This window comes from Cupressus sempervirens, chromosome 10 (assembly GCF_028749045.1).
Source record: "Cupressus sempervirens isolate cs-2001-9-10 chromosome 10, ASM2874904v1, whole genome shotgun sequence".
Lineage (NCBI taxonomy): Eukaryota > Viridiplantae > Streptophyta > Pinopsida > Cupressales > Cupressaceae > Cupressus > Cupressus sempervirens.
The window spans coordinates 823,212,649-823,235,028 of NC_143127.1; the positions used below are offsets into that span (position 1 = coordinate 823,212,649).

At 34.2% G+C, this 22,380-nt stretch overlaps 1 protein-coding gene across 1 annotated transcript; it reads right to left on the reverse strand.

The window, feature by feature from the left end:
- Nucleotides 1–11,833: 11,833 nt before the first annotated feature.
- Nucleotides 11,834–15,176, reverse strand: LOC149536475 (L-ascorbate oxidase-like). Its single transcript, XM_089805609.1, has 5 exons — nucleotides 14,825–15,176; nucleotides 14,602–14,694; nucleotides 14,278–14,484; nucleotides 13,222–13,395; nucleotides 11,834–13,078 (listed from the first exon to the last, which is right to left on the reverse strand). The coding sequence occupies exons 1-5, from the start codon at nucleotides 15,098–15,100 to the stop codon at nucleotides 12,122–12,124; spliced, it is 1,707 nt and encodes a 568-aa protein (XP_089661735.1). The 5' UTR covers nucleotides 15,101–15,176; the 3' UTR covers nucleotides 11,834–12,121.
- Nucleotides 15,177–22,380: the final 7,204 nt, after the last annotated feature.

Below are 22,380 nucleotides of genomic sequence, written 5' to 3' on the forward strand. Positions count from 1 at the left end.
AGGGGATGATGTAGGTTCTTGCTTCACCTTTACCAATCTCTTAGATTTCCTCTGCGCAAATGTTAATATTACCATATCTTCATCAGGTTTCCTCTTCTATTGTCCAAGATGCTCTTTGATTAGTTGAACTTGTGCAACTGCTACATAGGGTGCAATAGGGATTTGGGAAGTAGATCTTGCTATTGTCACTCCTTTTGAAGGTGCTCCAATGACAATAGGAGTAGCTACCAATACCTTTGATTGCCTACTAGCCTTCATTTCAAAGCTATACCCATGATCTCATCAAATTCTTATCTTGTCATACTTGATTCCTTGAGAATGGATTCTATCCTTTTGTCCACACTCTTCTTGATTTCTTTGTTGTAAAGTTTAGAGTGAACTTCCTTCATCTTTTCATCATATGTCTCCCATCTAGGACATTTGGTATCTCTCTCTAATTGTAACATTATCCTTGCATAACCTTCAATGAGTTCTTCACTCATTTGATAGCCCATAGGTTCTATAAATTTCACTCTTAGTTTTATTGCCTCCATACATGTTGTATCACTTTCTACCATAAAAAATATTTCATCCTTGTACTTTTCTACCATAACAGGAGGGATTCTGTATCTCTTCTTCATTTCTACTTGAAAACTCTTCATCATCCTATCAATGTCTCTATCTTTGACATCTTCAAGTCTGGCTCTATAACATTGGGTGACTATCTCCATATTACATTCATTACTATCCCAATTTTTCATTCTGGGAAATTGTTTAGTTGCATAGAAAAGTAGAAGTGTCAACAAATATTCAAATCTAAAAACTGCATTCTTAGATTTATTCAACTTAGAGATGTAATCCAGTAATTGTACTCTGACAATCTCACACATATTTACCTTTTTCTTTTCAACAACCATCACATATGTTGTATATAGAAATCCTACTAGCACAAAATTTACCCTTGAGCTGTGATTTAGCTTATACCCTACAATCTTTCTCAATGCTCTAATTCATGTGTCCTAAATTAGGTCAACTCTAATGTTTCTTCCATCAAAAATTATTTTCAATTTTGTTTCAAATATCTTTCTGACATTGTTGTCATTTACGGGGTTACACCCTTCATTGCTTAGTTCAATAACCTTATGAATTAGGTCATTATCAATTACAACGAGTATGTCACCTACCCAAAACATTTCCTCATGAACTTTGCTCATGATAATCCCACTCCACTCATGATTAACAAATTATGTATAAAACATATACTTGATAAGGTTCATCTCATTCAAGTATTTATACTCAGGTTTAAGGGTTAGGTTACCATTGCACATAATTCCTAAATTCTTGTGAATGTCTTCATCACCAACACTCTCAAATTTATAGTGAATGTAGCTTCTCACATCTTCTATGTGAAGTACATTACGTGGGATTTGATAAAATGCTCCCAAAGGGTCATCAATAAGGGAAACAAATGAGTGCTCCTTAAACTTGTACCTTGGTCCCTCATTGACATCACATACTAAGTGGATTTCCATAATGCTTAACGTTTTAAACTGAAAATTCCAACTAAAAGCTTTGTAAAATACCTTAGTTATCGTTTAATAGGGCTTCTGGAACTTTGCAATTTTGGATGCCTCAATTGACTCACAATTCACTGTCAAATCATTCACAAATGCTCCAAATTCTTTACACAAAAAAATGGTATTAACAATCTTGTTTGCAATCCTTAAATCATTTCAATTTTACCTTCACATGAAATGTGCATCTAGTTTATCTTCAAGAGTTGTCACTAATTACTAGTAAACTTGATTTCTTCCATACGAATTATTACGATCATACAAATACATGCACACTTTACCATAGCTTCCTCGCTATGTCTTCTACCTTCTACTGATTGCAGAACTTCTATTTTGAATTCTACCATCAGTTCTAATCAATTGGCACTTTGCTTCAACTAGAAATTCTTAATTCAAATAGAATGAGTCACAAACAACTGTCAACTTTAATCTTCCATGAGGTGCATCAAAATATTACTCTTCTAAAACTATATAATAACATTTTGGATTATTAGCTTTCACAAACGATTATGTGAATTCATCAACATGATCTTTAAGTGCTTCTTTCTAATTGTTATCACTACCACTGTCATCTCTTATGTCATTTATGTTATCGTTCCTTCTATAATTAGGATTCATGTTGAAATTTCTTCTATCCATTTTGTAAAAAATTTATGTGTCCAAAGTTATTGCATAACTGACATACATGTGCATTCCTTCTCTAATTGGTTCCATTCTGACTATCAGGTGCTTTGCAATTCATTGCAATGTATCCAATTTTGTTGCATTTGTAACATACAACTTGGTTCCTTCCTCCATTAGATCTCTTACCATCATTGGATCTACTTTGTGATCTCCCTCATTCATTACCTATAGGTTAGTGTTCCTAAACATTCTACTGCTTCCATTACTACTATCAAACTTAGGATTCTTACAATCTACTACTTAATGACCTTAACCATGAAAATTATAACAATATAAATTAGTGATAGGTCTAAATGAATTACCTGTGCAATTTCTCTTCATATGACCAACTTCATTACATAAAATATCCACCTCTGAATTCATGTCTAACTTCCTTAGGCGATTGTTTTGTTTGCTTAGGTTCATCATGTTTCTCAGATAGATTGATTTTCTCTATTTCCTTAGATATTTCCATGGATACATTTGATTCTATCCTACCTTAATAAGTTTATTTGAGCTTAGGGGTCTCAACAACTAGATCTAGTTCTATGCTAACTTCAATTTTCTTGGCTAACTTTTCTCCAATAAAATATCCTAGGCCTTTCTTATCATAAGAAGATCTTTGGTAAAGAAACTGCTCATCAATTTTCTCACTACTAGAATAAAACTTCTCTAACTGCTGCTTGGCTTGTGTCGATTCTCCTTTCATGTAATAGTATTGTACTTTTCTAATTCTGTATGCTCTATCTTAATAGAATCTAGTTCATATGTTACTTGGGACAACTAAGATCTTAGCTTTACATTCTTTAATTTCAAATCTAGTTTAGTCTTACAGTCATCTTTCTTCATACTTAGCTTAAGTTCAAAAATTTTCAACTCATTTTTCAAGATCTTATTTTCTTTCTTGAGAGTTCCTATTTCATCATTATCACTAATCTGTTCTTTTAATTCCTTCATAGATCTCAGATCATCAACCTTATCTTTCAGTTTTCTAATGTAAACTTTTTCATCCTCATACCTTTCTTTCAAGTTACCTCTTTCTTTAGTAAGAACATCAATTTTATCAAGAGATTCTTCAAGATTTCTCTTCAACTATTCCATATCCACAGGGATCTTGCTTAAGTTATTAATCCTCTTCTGAGTAATTGAGCTTTGATATTAATTGTTAGAAATAGATAATACTGGGGGGGTGGGGGTGGTTGAATCAATATTTTGCAAACTTTTGCCCACAATTGGATATTGTTAATTACTTTATAACTTGCATAAGAAAGTAAATCGACAATGTTGAATAGTAAATTAAACCATACACATAGAGAACTTATAACACCATTATTTGTTAACTATAGAAACCCTAGTGGGGATGATACACATAAGATGATCCACTAAACAAAAGAATCACATTGACCCTGTTAGGAGTCTATCAAATACATATAGTGTCTTGAGTCCTTGTTAGAGGACTAGGCCTTGTTAAAAGCCTCAACTCTATTAGGAGTTGCTACAACCATGTTAGGAGCTGGTAGTACAAATACAATGTATGCAAGAAGAGCCCATTTCCTTAACATGCAATAAACAATTAAGTTCCTTCACAAGAGTAGATATGCATACAATGTTGTTGTACTTCACAATTTGTCTATTACATTAGGTTTCACATTACATAAGGTGCACATATCACATAGTCTCCTTCACAATAACTCGCATCTCATTATACATTCACATTAGCTATGCAAGATATAATCTTTACTTATAACTCACAAATTAACAAAAAATTTCTTAGTTGACCTTGCTGCTTCCACACAAATTGGCTAATTATAAAATGACTTTAGGGTTAACATCTAAGATGTTGGCTCATCATGGCTAATTAATTATTTCATTATCAAAATAATTCCTTAAGTCGCATGATTAGTTTTACTATCATGATTTGTTCTACTCTGTTAATTACCTATATCAGTGATTCCTTTGTAACTAATCTCATACTATCTATCCAGACCTATGCATTGGCATACATCATCAAGACACTATCATCGCTCATTCCTCAATTTCATGTGTCTTAGCTCAAACTTTATCGTCCGTACATACCAAAAGTATCTTTGTGCTACTACAAACTGTCCAATACTTAGACAATTTTCTATCATTGATTTCATAATGAAATACCAGAATATGTATGTTGCCACAAATGATAACACTGTCACATCTAATTAGCCATATTGCCAACATAGCACATAAAAATATTGATGATTTGGTGTGATTGTAAAAGATGATGTCTACAAATTAAAACTAACAAAATGATAGAATATGTCATTTTTCTATATGCCAAAAAGGACTTTTGACTTTGGAAAATGCATAACTAGGATAATTTAATTGTTGCCTTCATCCATATATATATCACCCAAGAAAACATTACTTGTTGTCAAAGTTGTGGATTGCAATCGTACAAAAAATGCTAAATCATTTCCCAATCCTTTCGCACATAAGCACATGACCAAAGAAGATATACCATATTTTTGGTTTACTATAAAATGAATATTTTTATTCAAATGATAAACAAGATATGTTGGATTATTGTCAATAAGAAGACCATAAAATCGTAAGAAAAACTACCACTACTAATGCTTTCCATAACATTTGAAAGTGTTTGGCCCATGTGAAAGGGGGAGAGTTTAACATCCACAAAGAGACAAGTTATGGTGACAATTATTCGGATAATTTTCTAGGAGTCTAATTGTTGAAAGAAGTATCAACATGTCATCAAAGTCCTTCAACTAAGACTTAGCCAAAGGAATACAAATTGTGTCAAATAAAATTGTGAATACACCACCTTAATTATCTCTTGAAAGGTTTATTTCTTCATAAGAGATAAATTGGACTTGATTGTGGCTTACCCTAAAAGTTACGATGCACCTATTTGACTCCTCCCTATTAGGCCTCGAAAGAGTCCAAGTAAACGATAGGGGGTCAAATAAGGGTGATCCTTTTGTCATATATACCCCCTAATTATTGCTCTTAAATGAGCCCCAAAAAATTAAAACACATGTACTAAATGTTGATGACACATGCACTAATAGTCAATCATTTTTTCACTTTTTTTTTTAGTGATTATCCAATTTGTGCACAACTATTGAGGAATTTCATAAAGACTACTAGGACATTTAACCACAAGTGCATGTGTTTTTGAGTGAGTGACTATTAGTGCATGAACATAGTGGGTATTAGAGAATCATTTGAAATGACACTTTTGACCACTTTGTTGTCCACGATCCCTACAAAGAGATATGTGAATACCCAAAAGTTGAAACTTTTAAGTACTTCACTCACCATTGGAGATAGACCCAAAAAATGGCAAAAATTGACTTAAGGTTTAGGAGTTCTAAGTGCATAAATTTAGCTTTGACTAATGGGACTTTTGCCCTATTTGTTAAATACAAAAATGTGACAATGGGTGTAGGGGAAGAGACCTAGTAACAGATAGGGGGTCCAATACCCCTGATAGTTTTGTCATAGATACCAAATTACCGCTCTTAAAAGAACCCTAAACTATGAAAACACATGTACTAATAGTCAATCACACGTGTACTAATAGTTAGTCATTTTAAAGCTATTCTTAGCTTTTTTGGTTGGTGGTTGACCAATTTATGCACCACCATTGTGACATTTCATTAGGATTATTGGGACATTTAATCTAAAGTACCCGTGTTTTTTGAGTGAGCAACTACTAGTGCATGAACATAGAGGATTTTAGGTGAGTGTTTTGAAATGACACTTTTTAACCACTTTGCGCTCCACAACCCCTACAAAGAGATCCATGAATACCCAAAAGTCGAAACCTTAGCTTTAAGCTCTTCACTCACCTTGACTTACAATTAAGAAGCTCTATATGCACAAAGTTAGTCTGATAACTACTAGATATTTTCCCTAACTCTTCAAAAAATAAAATTGATAAAGAAATACATCCAAAAAATCAATAGTAGTTACTTATCATTGAATGACTTATTGGTTGATAGATAAATGAAAAATGAAATCAATCTTTATTCCAAATACATAATGCATTTGTTACCAAAAGCATTGTAAAATGCTTAAAAAAACAATAAACATTAGAACAAATAACATCCACCAGATCGTTATAATATATATATTCCATTAAATTGTCAATACATTTAATATTAATATTATAATAATAACTTTCTACAACCGCTATAGTCAGTCAGAAATTGTCATAATGAAGTCTTAAACAATTTTGTTCTCTCTTTTTTGAAGAGACAAGTAGTACATTTATCCATTCAAGGATGGTGGGGCGTATTGGGTTTTGGTTTATACTTTCATTTTGCGTATTGGGTTTTGGTTTATACTTTCATTTTGTTTTCTGATTATCCTGGAGTCTCTAGACTGACTTCTACAGTCCGCACCATCATATGCGTTCAGAATAAAATGAACATGCCCACCCCCTCGTGCTGCAAAAGGGCAAAGGGCACCTGGTTGTAGAAGACACCATCGAACTTATTCTGAAATTAACACAAGTCTTCTGACTCCTAGCCATATCAAAAAAACTCGTTTTTCTTGGAGTTATCACTCACATCCAAGGTACTGTCTGCGGAAAAGGAATCTTCTTGTAGAGTAGATCAGAAATAAGGTACCAGTGCACGTGGGCAATTGTTATAATCTTGGATAGTATTGTTGTTGAATAGAAGGGAAGATAATAAAAGCAATGTTCAAGTGAAGGATGGAGTTACAGTGTAGTATCCTCTTGTTCTTTTGTTCTGCAATGATTTGATGTTGAATGGCTGAACTGCAGTGTAGGAGGATGCTTTTGTCCTGCAAAGATTTCAACTCTCATGGATTACTGTGCAACAGAGGTTCTGAGAGAGGAATTGACAGTTATCGGGAACAACGAGCTGGTTTTGATTGATTGTGCCGTTGAAATGAACGCTTCATTTCAGTGCTATCCATTGAATTGGAATCTTTTCAAGGAATAGAACAGATATCTAGGCGTGTGGTTTTCAGGCATAAAAATAAAATTACTGTTACAAAATAATTATTTATAGATTTTTAGTAATTAAAGTATGGTATTAGATTTCTAATATTAATATTCTTTCATGATCTAATTATTAAATTTTGAAGATTTTGGTATAGGATTGCACATTCATTATCTTGTGAGCATTTTTTATATTTTATATTAATATTTAAGATATTATTATATCTGCTCTAGGCTAAAAATACTATTTTAATCACTCAAGTTTAACTAGTGATTAATCTTTTCAATTTCTACCAATTAGATACAATTATTTTTATTTTACATTTAAATTTGTAATGTTTACATGTGAGAATTTTAATTTTTAAAAATTGCTAAAATTAATTTTCTTTCACTTGATTGGTCCATATAATTTGAGTCTTATAGGAGTGGATTTTAAGCACTACGTGATATATGATAATCATAAGAAAATTAAATAATATAAATATCTAATGATTTTTCAAAATTAAATACTTATTAATATTATTCAAAACATTTTAAAAAGATGTGCAAATTTCAATTCATAATTTAAATATTTATTCTAATGTATTAAAAATTATTTTTATTCATCTTTATTTATTTTCTTAGATGTCATGGGAACTCAAAACCCTATTTTACTTATAATAAAGAACCTTCTTAGTTTAATACACAATGTTTATACATATATAAATAATAAAATGAATATTTTAGCAATAAATATAAAATTATTTAAATTATACATACATGTACATATATCCGTTTTCAATATTAGTGGTATAAATTTATTTGGTAATATATACATTTAGCTTACTAAAATCAATAATTTGAAGAAATTTCATCATTTTAGCTAATATGACTAAAATGAATTAAAAGTCTATGATTTGTAAATAAATCATTATTTTATTTTACATGATCTACTCACTTTAACCTAAACTCTTCACAATAAAGCTTAATTTATATTTCACATTAAAATTGATATGAACAATTACTACTTCTCTCTTTAACATTAAAAAATTTAAACGTTCATTTCCTATATTAAGAAAATTAATATTATAACTAAGTTAGAATAATAACATTACATTCATACAAAAAATTAGAAATTAGTTTAAATTATAAAGATTTCTAGTAAAAAATAGATAATTTTTATAATCATTCTAAATTAAAATAAAAGTTATCATGTAAAAGTTCTATTTAATACTATTTAAATATTAATCAAATACTAATTAGATTATATTAAATACTATTATTACAATTAATTTTATTTATTTTATTATTTAATATTGTGTTTAATTAAATTGTTACAAGTTAGGCAAATATAAGCCACTATGTGGCACTTGTTTATCATGAAAATGACACAGAGCATAACAATCAATTATTCTATATATTTTTATTTAAATGATGGAATAATGTGAGACATTTTAAATTTTAATTGGTTGGAAATGTAAGAAAGAGATTATTTTACTAGCATGTGGATTAGTTATTACTATTTATATTTAAATAATAGAAAGTGGGAAGTATTTTTAGCACTATGTCATGTTGTCTAAATATTCAACATTGACCAACATAATATTTAAAATGATATAGTGAAGATATATAAAGAGAAACTAAATCTTCTATTACTAAATGAGTAAATAATAACAAATGGTTTGGAGAAGACATTGTTCATTATTGATGAATGATTGTAAGATTTATCTATGGTTTGGGATATGATGATTCATTTTCCTTCTAATTTACTCTATGAGTAAAAATAAAAAATAAATAAGTGATCATTGTGAAAATAGATATACAAATCATAATCTAAAGGTGTAGACTATTCCACTAAATACTACCTAAAAGTGTTTGATTCCATGTCAACTTGAAAATTCCTCTAAATAGTACTCAAAGGCCACCAATTTAATGACCAAACCCTAACAAATCAATAATAGGGAAAAAAAAAAAAGAGTTTAAAATTTTGACATCCAAAGAAGATGCATTTCCATTGAAGAAAATATCAAAGTGATTTATTAGTACTCTCAATAGTATTCTCCAAGTCTATAAAGTAAGACTTGTAAAATAAACTTCAAATATCAATCAAGTGTTCAGTTGCATGTAGAAGATGGTTAGTATCAAGTTATAGTAAATCATTAGGATATGGATTTAGCAACATTAGTCTCATTATAAGCAACTAGAGAGGGAGATGCGATTCAAATGCATGTCATTCAATTGTGTACCCACACAAAACCTAAGTGTTGGGACATGGATGTAGCAACATTAGTCTCATTATAAACAATAAGAGAGGGATATGTTATCAAAATGCATGCCATTCAACTTGTTAGCCATGGTTTATGTACCCCTCATTTTTTAATCTTCCCATTTGGCAAGTCCTAAATTGCCCAGTTGTTGTATTCTCCAAAGTTCTAACCTATGATCTTGCTTTACCATGAGTTTCCTAAAGCCCATAACCTGCGACCATACTTAAAAAATTTACTGTGTTCCCACGACCCAACAACATAGTCACCACGTTGCCCACTTTTGTATGTTGATAACTTCTAACTAAAGCTTTGAAACCTTAGGAAGTAAGTGCTTGCCAATGGTGAGTTTTCCAAGTTGCAGTCATTATGATGGTGCCTTGCATTTAATAGGGTGATCATGACACAATCTCTCAAATGACGCATATTTTTTGAACTTGGTGAAAAAAGTCTCGTCACGAGGTAGAAAAGTACAAAGTTTAAATTTCTTATGTGCCATCCTCATTAATAAGCTAATTGAAGCCGATATAAAAGTACAAATTAATTCTTTGGCCACCTTGTTCTCTGAAAATCATTTTGCAAGTTGTGCTGGCTGCAAATTCTCTTGCACCAAGATGAGAATTCTAGAGGGATATAATAATGAAGAACCTAAACCGTGCTCCAACCTGCCCTTAAAGAAGAGGAAATTGAATAATTTGATATCATCTCCAACATTTTCACTATTATGCGAATGTGGAAAAAGAAGAAGTAGAAGGTGAAGAAAACACATAAGTTCTATCATTTCATTGATAACCAACAACTTGATATTCATTAAGACATTTGAAATGCTCCAATATCCCAACTCATAAAAAGTTCAATTAACTCTCTCCAACACCTTTTTATCTTAAACAATGTTCATTTGAGTTATTTAAGATATTTTATTTACTTCATGATAAATAATGTAAATAACATATATCACTAGAAAGTAAAACAACTTAAGATTATTATTTTTTATATTAATTGTCATAAGAATGGAAAAAATAAAAAATAAAAAATTATATTGCAATATTTACGCTAAAGGCATTCCTATACTGAAGTTGTTCAACTTCAAAAATCAATCTATGGCCAAATATTGCTTGCATTGGATGCAAGATGATTGAATCAAATCAGTCCGTCCATGGCTTCTTATTATACATTTATTATAATTTGTTTGGGCATCCCACTTGAGGCGTGAGCCCCACCTCCTGCTATAAATGCAAGCTTGCTTTACATGTCGGTGCGGTCAAATTATACGATGGACTGAAGACGTAATCGATGAGCATTCTGCCGTAATTATTTTCTACATCTATGTAGGGTTGGAGCGTTTGAAGCCATAGATGCTGAGGATTTAAACGGATGGAGGACATTTGTCCTCTCATTGATTGGATAGCAAGGCAGAAAATTGGTTTTTTATGAATTGGACAGTGATAGTACTTTTAGCTATCATCAATTTTATGAATTGGTATATATGTCATAAAGAACTTTTAGCTATCTTATTTTTAGGATGCAATCTCTTTTACTAAGAACTCTAATGTATCTTGTTTTTAGGTCGAAATCTCTTTAAGCCAGAAAGGATAGAGGGATATTTCTTCATCTCATCTTGTATTTAATTAGGTCGTTTAAAATCATTCAACTTCAAACTACCAAGAAATTAATAGCTTTTTAAATTGTGTTTTTATCTCTATCACTCTTGAAATGATTTTATTTACAAATTAAAATGGGTAAATAGATTTTGAATATATAAATAAATAGTTAGGTAGATTTTTATGTATAGGGTTAGTATTGTAGACATTGCTAGGGTAACGTGTTACATTGTGCTTGCTATTGTGATTAGGGTTACAATTATGATTAAGGTTAGATTGAGGTTTTCTTTTAGGGATATAACTAATTTTATGGTTAAATTTAGGGCTTTTATTAAACATATGACAATGGTTTCAATTGATGTAGCTAGAGGTGTATTTACAATATGGGTTTTAATTTTATATAGTATTATAGTTATGGTTAAGATCATGGTTTCATATTTGCAATAAGATTCAAGGTTAATGATTATGATAATGGAGCATGATTATCTTCTACATTGTTAAGTTTAATTAAATTTAATTTAGATTTATGATGGATAGTAGTAAAAATAGAAAAGTTTTTTTTCCCATGCCAACCTCATTTGCTTCGATCCATCCATATTAAACCCTTAAAGCTTAAAAAGTTAAATCTCAAACATTCCTTAGTCTAAACAAGCTCAATATGTGTGTATGCTTTAAACTCAATAAACTTTAAATAACAATATGACTATTCTAAACTCTAAATAAAATTGTTTTGGTTGTTGGAGTAATGAATTAGCTCAAACATAGGTAGATCTATATGTGTTATTATCCAAACAAATAAACCAAATATTTTCTTAAATTGACCTTTGATATATCTTCGGCCTACCCATTGCACCACCTTAGGTGCAATTGCTAGTTTTATTTATATCTATTGAATAAGACAAAATACAAAGAATGATAGCTCTTGTTGAAAGAAAAATGCCAACCGTAGGCAACAGCTGAAATACACCGGAGCAGTTTCCAGGACACTGCCAGTGTGCCTGCATGGATGACGAGATAATAAAACAATAAAAGAATCATTGATAAATTAACAAAAGAACAACCTTTCTGAAAGTCAGTCCTCGTGCAGAGGAAAGCTCAGTGGTGCATGTGATTCTTAGTCAGTCCACATCCCATCGCTGCATCGGGCACCTTCCCCACATTCTCTATTCCCTCTGCAAACATCACTCCCATTCCCATGAAAAAGTGGGCCTCCAAATGACAGTGGAAAGCCCATACTCCTGGATTATCGGCCTTAAACCGGATGGCCGTCCATCCATACGGAAACAAAGCCACCGTATTCCGCAGCGGTGGATTTACCGTGTTGTATTTCAGAGGGTCCTTCACGGGATCGAACACGCCATCTCCGTATCCCAGAATCCAGAAATCGTGACCGTGCAAATGCCATGGATGGGTCTCTGAATTGTTGACACTCAGAGTATTCGCATTCTGAAGAATCACATCCACAACGGAGTTCGATTTGAAGACGTAAACGCCGTTACCTTCGACGGCGTTGGGATTTGGAGGAGGAATGGTGATGTTGTAGTCACGCGGACTGTAGACGTCCGGAGGTGGGGTCGTATCATAGGCGCCCTTTATTTTGTATTTCATGGCGGCTAAATATGGAGTGGGAGGAGGAACCAGCGAAATGTTGTTGATCGCCCACTTTGTGTAGCCGTTGATCTTGTTTTGCGTGTTGAGAAGGATGAGCTGCCTGTTGGACTCGAGTGGGGGAGCTTCTACGTGTCCTTTCAGAGCAACAAATTTCTTAGCGAGAGCTTTACTGTACGCGGTGTCGTTCCATTGTGGACTCGTGGGAGACGGCGCTGTGGGGAGTTTTGTTGAGGGATTTGGAAGATAGTTGAGAATGGCCAGTCCAGTGGGCGTCTTGGGGAGCCTGGCTCTCACGTTCACACCCGCCCAATAGTTCTGAGAAGGATCTTGGTCTGCCCTAATCAGAACGGAATATGATTCGCCGGAATATATGTCGAGGTTGTCTACTTCCACGGGCTCTACGTAGTGCCCGTCTGCTTCCACCACCGTCATCTTGTGTCCCTGTTCAAAACGAAATGTTAGAAATATTGGGCCGGACCCACTTAAGCGGAAATTTGTTTTCCGCATTAAATAATGGATACGGATTGACTAGAACAAGCGCTTTTTGAGGGAGTAGGTAAATAATTGGGGTTAAGATGGGTGACCTGCATGACGAAATTGAGGGCCGAAAGGGAGGCCACGCTTGCAATGCGAAGGCGGTATGTGTTCCCAGGTCGTACCGGCAGGACATAAGGCGAGCATTGCGCGTTCGTAGCATTGCAGGAATTGGTATTTGGTGCTGAACAGTTGTATTGTCCTCGTCCCTCTATCAGCAGTGACTGGAAAATAGTAGCACAAAGTGTGATTAGAAATATTGACATATAAATAAGTCATTCCACTTAACATCATATAACATTATAATGTAAAATATTAAAATATTTTTGAATGTAATCTAAAATATTAATAAAAATAAATGTTTATTTAGAATATGATACAAAAATATTGAACTATCTAGAAGAGTACTTTTATAATTGATTTGGTATTGTAAAGTTCTTAATGGTACATAAAATTTCAATGAATTTTGAGGAGGGAATCCCATTTTTAAGTTATATTTGATGCCACTTAACTATTTACATAAATATGTTAGCTTTTATGTAAGGTGTAAAGAATACAAAAATGGTCATTTCAAAGTGTTGTCTATTAGAAAGAAATTTTATTGCCCATTCACTTTGTAACCAAAACAAAATAGTGTAATTAATTTAATATTTACACACTAATGCCCTAATAATTATGAGTAAATTGGATGTGAATCAAATTGGTTATAGCTATTGTTCTAGCTTCTAGGCGAGATCTGGTTCAAAATGTGGCCTCCAAAACATATTTCTTATTTGACCTATTACCTATTTTCTTTGACGTCCAATTATTATGTACGAATGACTTATTAAATCATGAACTATTGATACCAACAAAAGTTACATAATTGATCAAATTATTAACATATTTAACAATTGTTGACCTACTAAATTTTTTTTTTTGATAAACTTTTAATTATTAAAATTTACTAAACAAACTGCAAAAGTGATACTCTTCCTCTTTTCCAATAAAAATAACAAAATCCAAAACATAAATACAAAATATTCTATTCATTAGACCAAAAAACAGAAAAAATCTATTCAATTAAAACAACGCACCCCCAAAAAAAACACACTAAAAACTCTTACCTGAGGTTCCCCAACCCAGACAAAAGGATTGGAGGAGAGGCCCACGGCCTGCTCATAAGTACTCTTGTGCCACCAGTCGTTTAAAATGATGCTTAGCTCTCCATGGTAAGTAAACGGTTCTTTGTTCGCCGCATCCACTATGAGCGATCCATAAAACCCTGCTGACCTCTGCAGCCCATAATGACCATGATAGAAGTACGTCCCAGGCTGCAATATTTCACACATTCACGATCAATATCATCATCAAACAAAACACACATTTCAATCCATACTTATTAAAACCACACTTTTAACTTGCCCACAGCGAAAGAGATTCAAACTTACTCTGTCCACAACGAACCTATACACGTAGGTTTCACCCGAGTAGATTGCACACTGCGACATGGAAGCAGTTCCATCGTCCCAGGGAGTTCCAATCTGAAACACAAAAGCACGATCATTTTTAAGAATCAAGTCTTAGTGTGTGATATTTAAGCCATTCACAAAATTACTGAACTTATTTTTACTCAGTGCATGTTTAAACTAAAAAAAAAATGAGATAATTTACCTGGCGAATGCCATGCCAGTGAATAACAACATTTTCAGTGGGCATCAAGTTTTCTAGCTGCACAACAATGGTGTCACCCTCTCTTGCTCTGATGGTTGGCCCTGGGTATTGTCCATTTATAGAAATGATATTCGTTTGCACGCAATCAGGAGCCCATGTCTGGTAATTCACTTTCCATTTGTGAAAATGCACCTTCGCTTCAGCAGCAGAAGAGACGAATGCCAACAATAAAAACAACATACATGAAACACTTTGTTCAGAAGCTTTGCCAGCCATTGCAAACAGTCTAGATGAGCGGATAAATCAAAATCTGAAATCAAGTAGATCGATCTACGCACCTCCCTTCTCCACACAAATCCATTTTAATTTATAGCCGTTTAAGCGGTGGGAAACTACCAGGTCACAACAGGAAGCAGTAGAGGAGATCAATTGCATTTTTTATATTTTATTCCAATGAGCGGACTATTTCCAAGATGGCCACTTAAATTTGAATGCGCGTTTTCCAAGATCATAGTTGTACCATTGAATCCAGAAACTAATGCTGAAGTCCAACTAAGAGCTGTGAATTCACATGAAGGTCTTATCTGGCTAATTGAAAATTAAGGCAGTTGAATATGGCGACCCATGATATTTCCACGTCCCATACCTTGTTCATTTTACACACTGACTATACATTTAAGTAGGTGAATTGAATATCTTTCTGCTATACTTTCCACACCGCCTATAAAAATGTATATTCAAATCAAAACTTAGAGCGTTGCAATTTTCAATGGCTTTGACGCCTTCACACTTTGATAAATGTTTCCGTTCTGATTTGAAAGTTTCTTGGTCGGCTGATTCTTTCCCAGATGTAAACTGGAACCTACCCTATAGAATAGTTCATTATTCCAACACTCGAAAGGCGCGTTTCCCATGTTTCAAATTGGGTTCCTAGCTATAGGTGCCACATTTTTGGACGATACGATGGAGCCTCTCAATTATTATGGATGAAAGGCTTACACATGTTCAAAATAAGATTTTTTAATAGTAATAATAAATAATATCTGTGTATGCATTTGAAAAGGTCAATAGTCAAATTTTTTATACGGGAAGTTTTGGTGGGGTTAGGTATATTTGAGTTTACCTATGGATTATATATTTTGGTACACGTCAATGATAGTGGAGTTTTTGTCGATATATGTTGATTGTAATGTTTAAAGTGTATTTCCAAGTAAAATTGATATCGAGACAATCAATATAACAATTGTATCATGTATTGGAAAAACTCTATCTAATTTCATCTACCTACAAGTTCAAATGTTTTGTTGATCAAAATTTCGATGTGGTTGTGGTGTTCTCATAGTTTTGGTGATTGTAATATGCATTGTATACATGTTAAGAGTGACCTATATTTAGGTAATATGGTTACATGTTGTACATAATTCTTACATATGACTTAGATTTTGGATTGATGATAGTGCATTAAATCCAAATGTAATATCTTTTTGAATTATGTCTAACACTCTCTTTGGTGTGGTCGACGTATGTATGATTTGTGAAAAAAAAAACTATTGTAGTCATTGATTATTAATCTCCTATCGTAAACGATTATTAAACTGCCAAAAATAAATTCACAGTTTAATATCGAAAAATAACACAACTACAACTTCACTTATAAAATACAAAAAGAAATGCGCAACATAATGAACACAATATTTTCAGACAAATTGTCGCTGGAAATACCCCTAAGGGAAAACCAGTTCTATAGATGAGGAATTATATTAAACTTTAGCAAATCAAGAGATACAAAATTCCTTGCCTCTCACTAGTAGAACTCCAACAACCTATTAATTTCTCCCATTGATATTCCCCACTGCTATTCCCATGCTAACACTGTGCCCTTGCTAACACTGCAAGACTGTTTGCTAACGCTGCAAACTTACAAACTCATTCGCTAGCACTGCAAATGTTTCTCCAAATGCCTTGTAGACCCCCTTTTATACTACTCTCGTTGGTAAACCAATGGCCAAGATCAACTTACAATCCATAATTGCAATATAAAACAACTTACCAACCCAAAAAAAATTGGTTTCTAGTTGCTTATAAAAGAAGTCAATTATTTAATAAATAAGTGACCTTACTCTAACCAATTCGTTAGCAAAACCAATTATATACTAAATAATAGCATATGGACGAACAACTGTCCAAGCTACCAAAACTAACACTACCTCTTAGTTAGCAAGTTGTTATGCATGACACCTAACTTATCTCTGAAGAATATAAATTTTGTCTTCCCCAATGCCTTAGTTAGAATGTAGGCTACCTACTCCTCTATAGGTATGTACTGTAGTTGAACAACTCCTTGTTGTACACAATCTTTGATGAAGTGATATCTGATGTCTATATGTTTAGACCTATCATGAAACACTAGATTCTCAGACAACTTGATGCAACTTTGATTATCACAATGTATCACAGTAGTCTCAACCTTCTGACCAAACTAAGTTAATAACAACTTTCGAAGCCATATATCTTCACATGTCACCATGCTAGCTGCTATGTATTGTGCTTTTGCTAAACTCAGAGCCACGAACTTTTGCTTCCTTCTGAACCAAGAAACAACTCTTGATCCCAAGCTAAAACAACACCCTAAAGTGCTCCTTTTATCTGTTGTACTTCCTGCCCAATCTACATTAGTATAGCCTATAAAACTGATACCTTCACCTCAAACATATCTGATCCCATACTCAATTGTACCACACAAGTAACATAACACATGCTTAGCCATTCTCCAATGCATTCTCTTTGGTTCAACCATGAATTGACTAAGAGAGTTAACTGTAAATGCTATATCTGGCCTAGTGTTGACCAAATACATAAGCGAACCAATCAACTATCTATATAAGGTGGGATCTACATCCTTCTCCTTAGATGTATCTACCTTCCTCCAATTCGTGATCATGGGTGTAGACATGGCTTTGCAATCCTCCATCCCAAATTTCTTCAAGATTTTAATGCAATATTTCCCTTGACCAAGGAAAATCTCCCCATCTATCTATCACATTTCCATGCCTAGAAAGTAGTGCATAAGTCCCAAATCCTTCATCTCAAAATCTTTTGCAAGGCTCCTCTTACAATCCACTATGAGCCCTAATGAATCTGTAAGAAATAGGTCATCCACATAAAGAACAAGAATGAGAATCTCACCCCCAACCATTAAGTAGTAGAGGTTAGCATCCACTTCACTCGTCATAAAGCTCATTTTTTGCAAGCATGTATCAATGTGCTCATACCATACTCTAGGAGTATGCTTGAGTCCATATAATGCTTTCTTCAATCTACACATGCGGGTCTCTTTGTTGTGTGCTACAAAGCCCTCTAGGTGTTTTATGTATACTTCCTCCTTCATCTGTCTCCCACACTTCCATGCCTAGAAAGTAGTGCATAAGTCCCAAATCCTTCATCTCAAACTCTTCTGCAAGGTTCTTTTTGCAATCCACTATGAGCCCTAGTGAACCTGTAAGAAATAGGTCATCCACATAAAATACAAGAATGCGAATCTCACCCCCAACCATCAAGTAGTAGAGGTTAGCATCCACTTCACTCTTCACAAAGCCCATTTTTTGCAAGTATGTATCAATGTGCTCATACCACACTCTAGGAGCCTGCTTGAGTCCATACAATGCTTTCTTCAATCTGCACATGTGGGTCTCTTTGTTGTGTGCTACAAAGCCTTCTAATTGTTCTATGTATACTTCCTCCTTCAATTCACCATTAAGGAATGTTGTCTTGACATCCATTTGATGGATTTTCTATCCCATCTATGCTACGAGTGAGATTACAGCTTGTATAGAGGTATAACTAGCAACTAGAGCAAATTTCTACTCATAGTCTATTCCCTCCTTCTGAGAGAACCCCTTTGCCATGAACCTCACCTTGTATTTCTTGATGCTACCATCTGCACCGTGCTTTATCTTATAGATCCAATGTGATCCAAGTACTACTCTATCTATTGGTCTAGCCACTACCTCCCACACATCATTTTGCATTATTGATGAATATTCCTCAACCATAGAATCTCACCGTACCTAATGTTCTGTAGTTTCTTGATAGCTAGAAGTCCCACTATCTACCACAACTAACTAACTAATGCCACATGGTCATTCAACTTGGTTGGTTGTCTCCGCTATCTAGTACTCTTCCTAGGAGCTCCCACAAACTCCTGAGTATCCCTTTGTGTATCTAGAACCTCATGGTTCTTATTGCCAACTATAGAGGATGAAATGTCAACCTCTAAGTCCTCTAAATGCATTTCTTGTTGCACTTTTTGCTCTATACTCTGTGAATCTTCACTACCTGAGTCTACACTCATACTAGTAACTATACTTGAGCTTTGGTGCCCTTTACTTGGTCTTGGAGCTTCTGTTGGCTACTCACTTTGATCATCTGCTAGAAAATCTCTAGATCTCCTAAATGCCTTGTCCTCCATGAACTTGACAACATGTTTGACAATAATTCTTTTAGTACCTAGAGTGAAAATCCTATATGCTTTTTAGGTCTCACTATACCCAACAAAGTACCCCCTCTCTATAGTCTAATCTAATTTTTTACGTGTATCTCTAGGAATATGCCAAACTCCTAAATATCCTAAAGTGGCCAACATCTAGCTTGTTCCCTGTGAAAGCCTCCTCTAGTGTCATCTTCCCTAGCACCTTGTGTGGAACTCTATTCTAGATGTAGACTATTGTATTAGATGCCTCTACCCATAATTAATGGGGCATGTCCTAGTCATGTAGCATAGCTCTTGTTGCCTCTAATATCGAATGATTCTTCCTCTCAGCAACTCCATTCTACTATGGATTGTAAGGAACAATCCATTCACTCTTGATTCCTTCTCTAGTATAGAACTCCTAGAAGACATTTCGTTTGTACTCACCTCCATTGTCTGACCGAAGAACCTTTATCTTCTTTCCTGTTGAATTTTCCACAAGAGCCTTGAACTCTTGGAATCGACTAAAAACCTCATCCTTAGTCTTCAAGAAGTATATCTAGGTCTTTCTAGAGAAATCATCAATAAAAGTAACATAATACTCATATCCTCTAAGAGATTTCATTGACATTGGTCCACAAACATTTGAATGTACTAGATCAAGAACACTCTAAGATCTAGTGTCACTTCTTGAAAAAGATGCTTTCGCGAACTTCCGTAACACACATCCCTTACATACATCATCACACTCTGTGCTCACCTCTAGAACACTTGTCACCATTTCATGAAGCAATCTAAGTGCTCCATGATGAATATGGCCCATCCTCCTATGCAATAGCTCTCCAAAATCTCTAGGATTACTATTGTTAATGAGTGCCTTAGGAGTATCAAACTACAATCTATAAAAGTGACCACTCCTAACTCCAATAGTTATGGATTGTTTCCAATCCTTGTGCTTAATCAACACATTTGTCCCTCTAAAGAGTACATTATACTTGCTATCCTGAAGAATAGATACAAAAATAAAATTCATACATAAGCTTGGCACATAGAACACATCATGAAGCAGAATTATCTTTCCATTCTCCCTCTGAAACTGAACATCCCCTTTCCCAATTGGGTTTAGTTTGGACAAGTTTCCCATAGAAATCTAGATGTTGGTGTCCTCCTCCTTGTAACTAGAGAAGTACTCTCTAACTCTTATCATATGAAATGATGCCCCACTATCTATATACCAAACACACTATGAGGTTGAGCTAACCATACAAGCTATGAGTGCAAATTCATCTTCCATTCTTCTGGAGAGTTCTTCTGCACTTGCTAAAGCTGCCACCTGCTTCTTACCTTTCTTCCTATCTAGGCAATCACTAACATTGTGTCCAAAATCATGACATCCAAAGCACTTGACCATAGAAAGGTCCTTCTTCGTCTTCTCACTTTGTGAATTTGATCCTTTGCTAGATCCCTTCTTTGCTTTCCCTTTACCCACTAGGGCAACGTTCTCTTGTTCCACCTTATTTTTTTGACTCTTGTTGGTCCCATTGACAAGACTTGGTCTAAACACCTCCTAAGTGAAATCAGTCCATAGTCAATCCCAACTTGGTAAAGTATCTTGTCCACTGACAACTTGAACAAAGACACTCCATTGTTTAGTAAACCCATTTAGGGCTATTCTCACTAGCTCATCATCACTAGGGATGTCTCCAACAACTCCCAACTCATCCTTGACAAGTCTAAGCTTGGTGAGGTAACTTGTGATGTCTTCTCCCTGGTTCATTTGGGTATTCTTTAGCTTCTCTCTAAGAATCAACTTCCTGTTGGTGGTAGCATTTTGGTATAGATTCAAAATGGCATCCCACATCTTCTTTGTTGTATCTAGCTCTTTGATATGTGGAACAATATGATCCTTGAAACTATGTACACTAATATGTTAGCAAGAAACACTAATCTATTTAAAAATAAAAGCATTAACTAACAAAACTAGTATAAACTTTAGATGAGACAAAGTGAGGTCCTCAAATGAGAATATGAGCCATGGATAGGCTCTCTCAATGAGGATGACCACTTGATTAGTAGATGTGTCATTTGATATGGATTTGGGATGTATGCTCAAGCTTCAAAATGCTTCAATGGAGATGGATTTAGGATTTTTGTTGTGGATATATGTAAAAGTATGGATTTGGCTTCTCAAACTGACATGGTAACTTTAGATTAAGGATTGTGATTAAAATGGCTTGGGAGGGGATCCAATTTATAGGCTAAGAGCTTGAGGGATGGAGGGCTAGGATGGAAGGATGGCAAGATGGTAAGGGAGAGCTAGGTTGCACTCAAAGGGGAGCACATGGATTATGCTTGTTTAGAACCAATTAGAGAGTGACACATGTCACAGGGAGAGTGGGTGGAGGAAAGGGCATGGATGAGTCAACAAAGGAGGCTCAAGGCTTTAAATGGCCCTCACAAGTGCTTGTAAGAGCAATGAATGAGATTGTAAGAGTCATTCATGGCTTTGTAAGAGTACTTATGGCTTGGTGGTTGGGATATTTTGAGGGGAGACTTTGGTTTTCTTTAGGAAAGTCTTAATCTCATTTAGGATTGTGCAAATGATTAGGGGATGGGTTAGGCTTGGGTTAGGATTAGATTAGGGATGTTAGAGATGTGAAAGTGGATGGTATTGATGAGGGTGGGTGAGTTAGTGGCTAAGCTTGGTTAGTATTGGTGGAGGGGTGGATTAGGCTAGATGGAGGATTTAGGATAGTTTAGGGGTTATTAGATTTGAGGGTTTTATTTATTAAATCACTTGATTTTAATAAATTTGGGATTTGGAAATAGATAGGAGAATAGGATTTAATTAATAAATGATGGGTTATTTGATTTATCAATTAGGACTATAGATGATTAATTAAATTAATCAGCTAGGGGATGAAAAAGGATTAATTAAATAGGAATTTAATTAATGATGCCTTTTAGAGATAGCTAAATAGAATTACCAAAGTGGTGTAATTGAATTTAGGTGTGTACAAAGAGAACTATGTAGAGCATGAGGAAAACGGTCACTGAGGCTCTTAAGACTCCTGCTTTAGCTACAATT

Excerpts from the sequence above, each read along its gene's own strand:
- LOC149536475 (XM_089805609.1), bottom strand. The coding sequence starts at position 15,100 with ATGGCTGGCAAAGCTTCTGAACAAAGTGTTTCATGTATGTTGTTTTTA. Across the intron at positions 13,396-14,277 it reads TCTGGGTTGGGGAACCTCAG|TCACTGCTGATAGAGGGACG; the intron begins GTAAGAGTTTTT and ends ACTATTTTCCAG. Across the intron at positions 13,079-13,221 it reads CCCTCAATTTCGTCATGCAG|GGACACAAGATGACGGTGGT; the intron begins GTCACCCATCTT and ends CGTTTTGAACAG.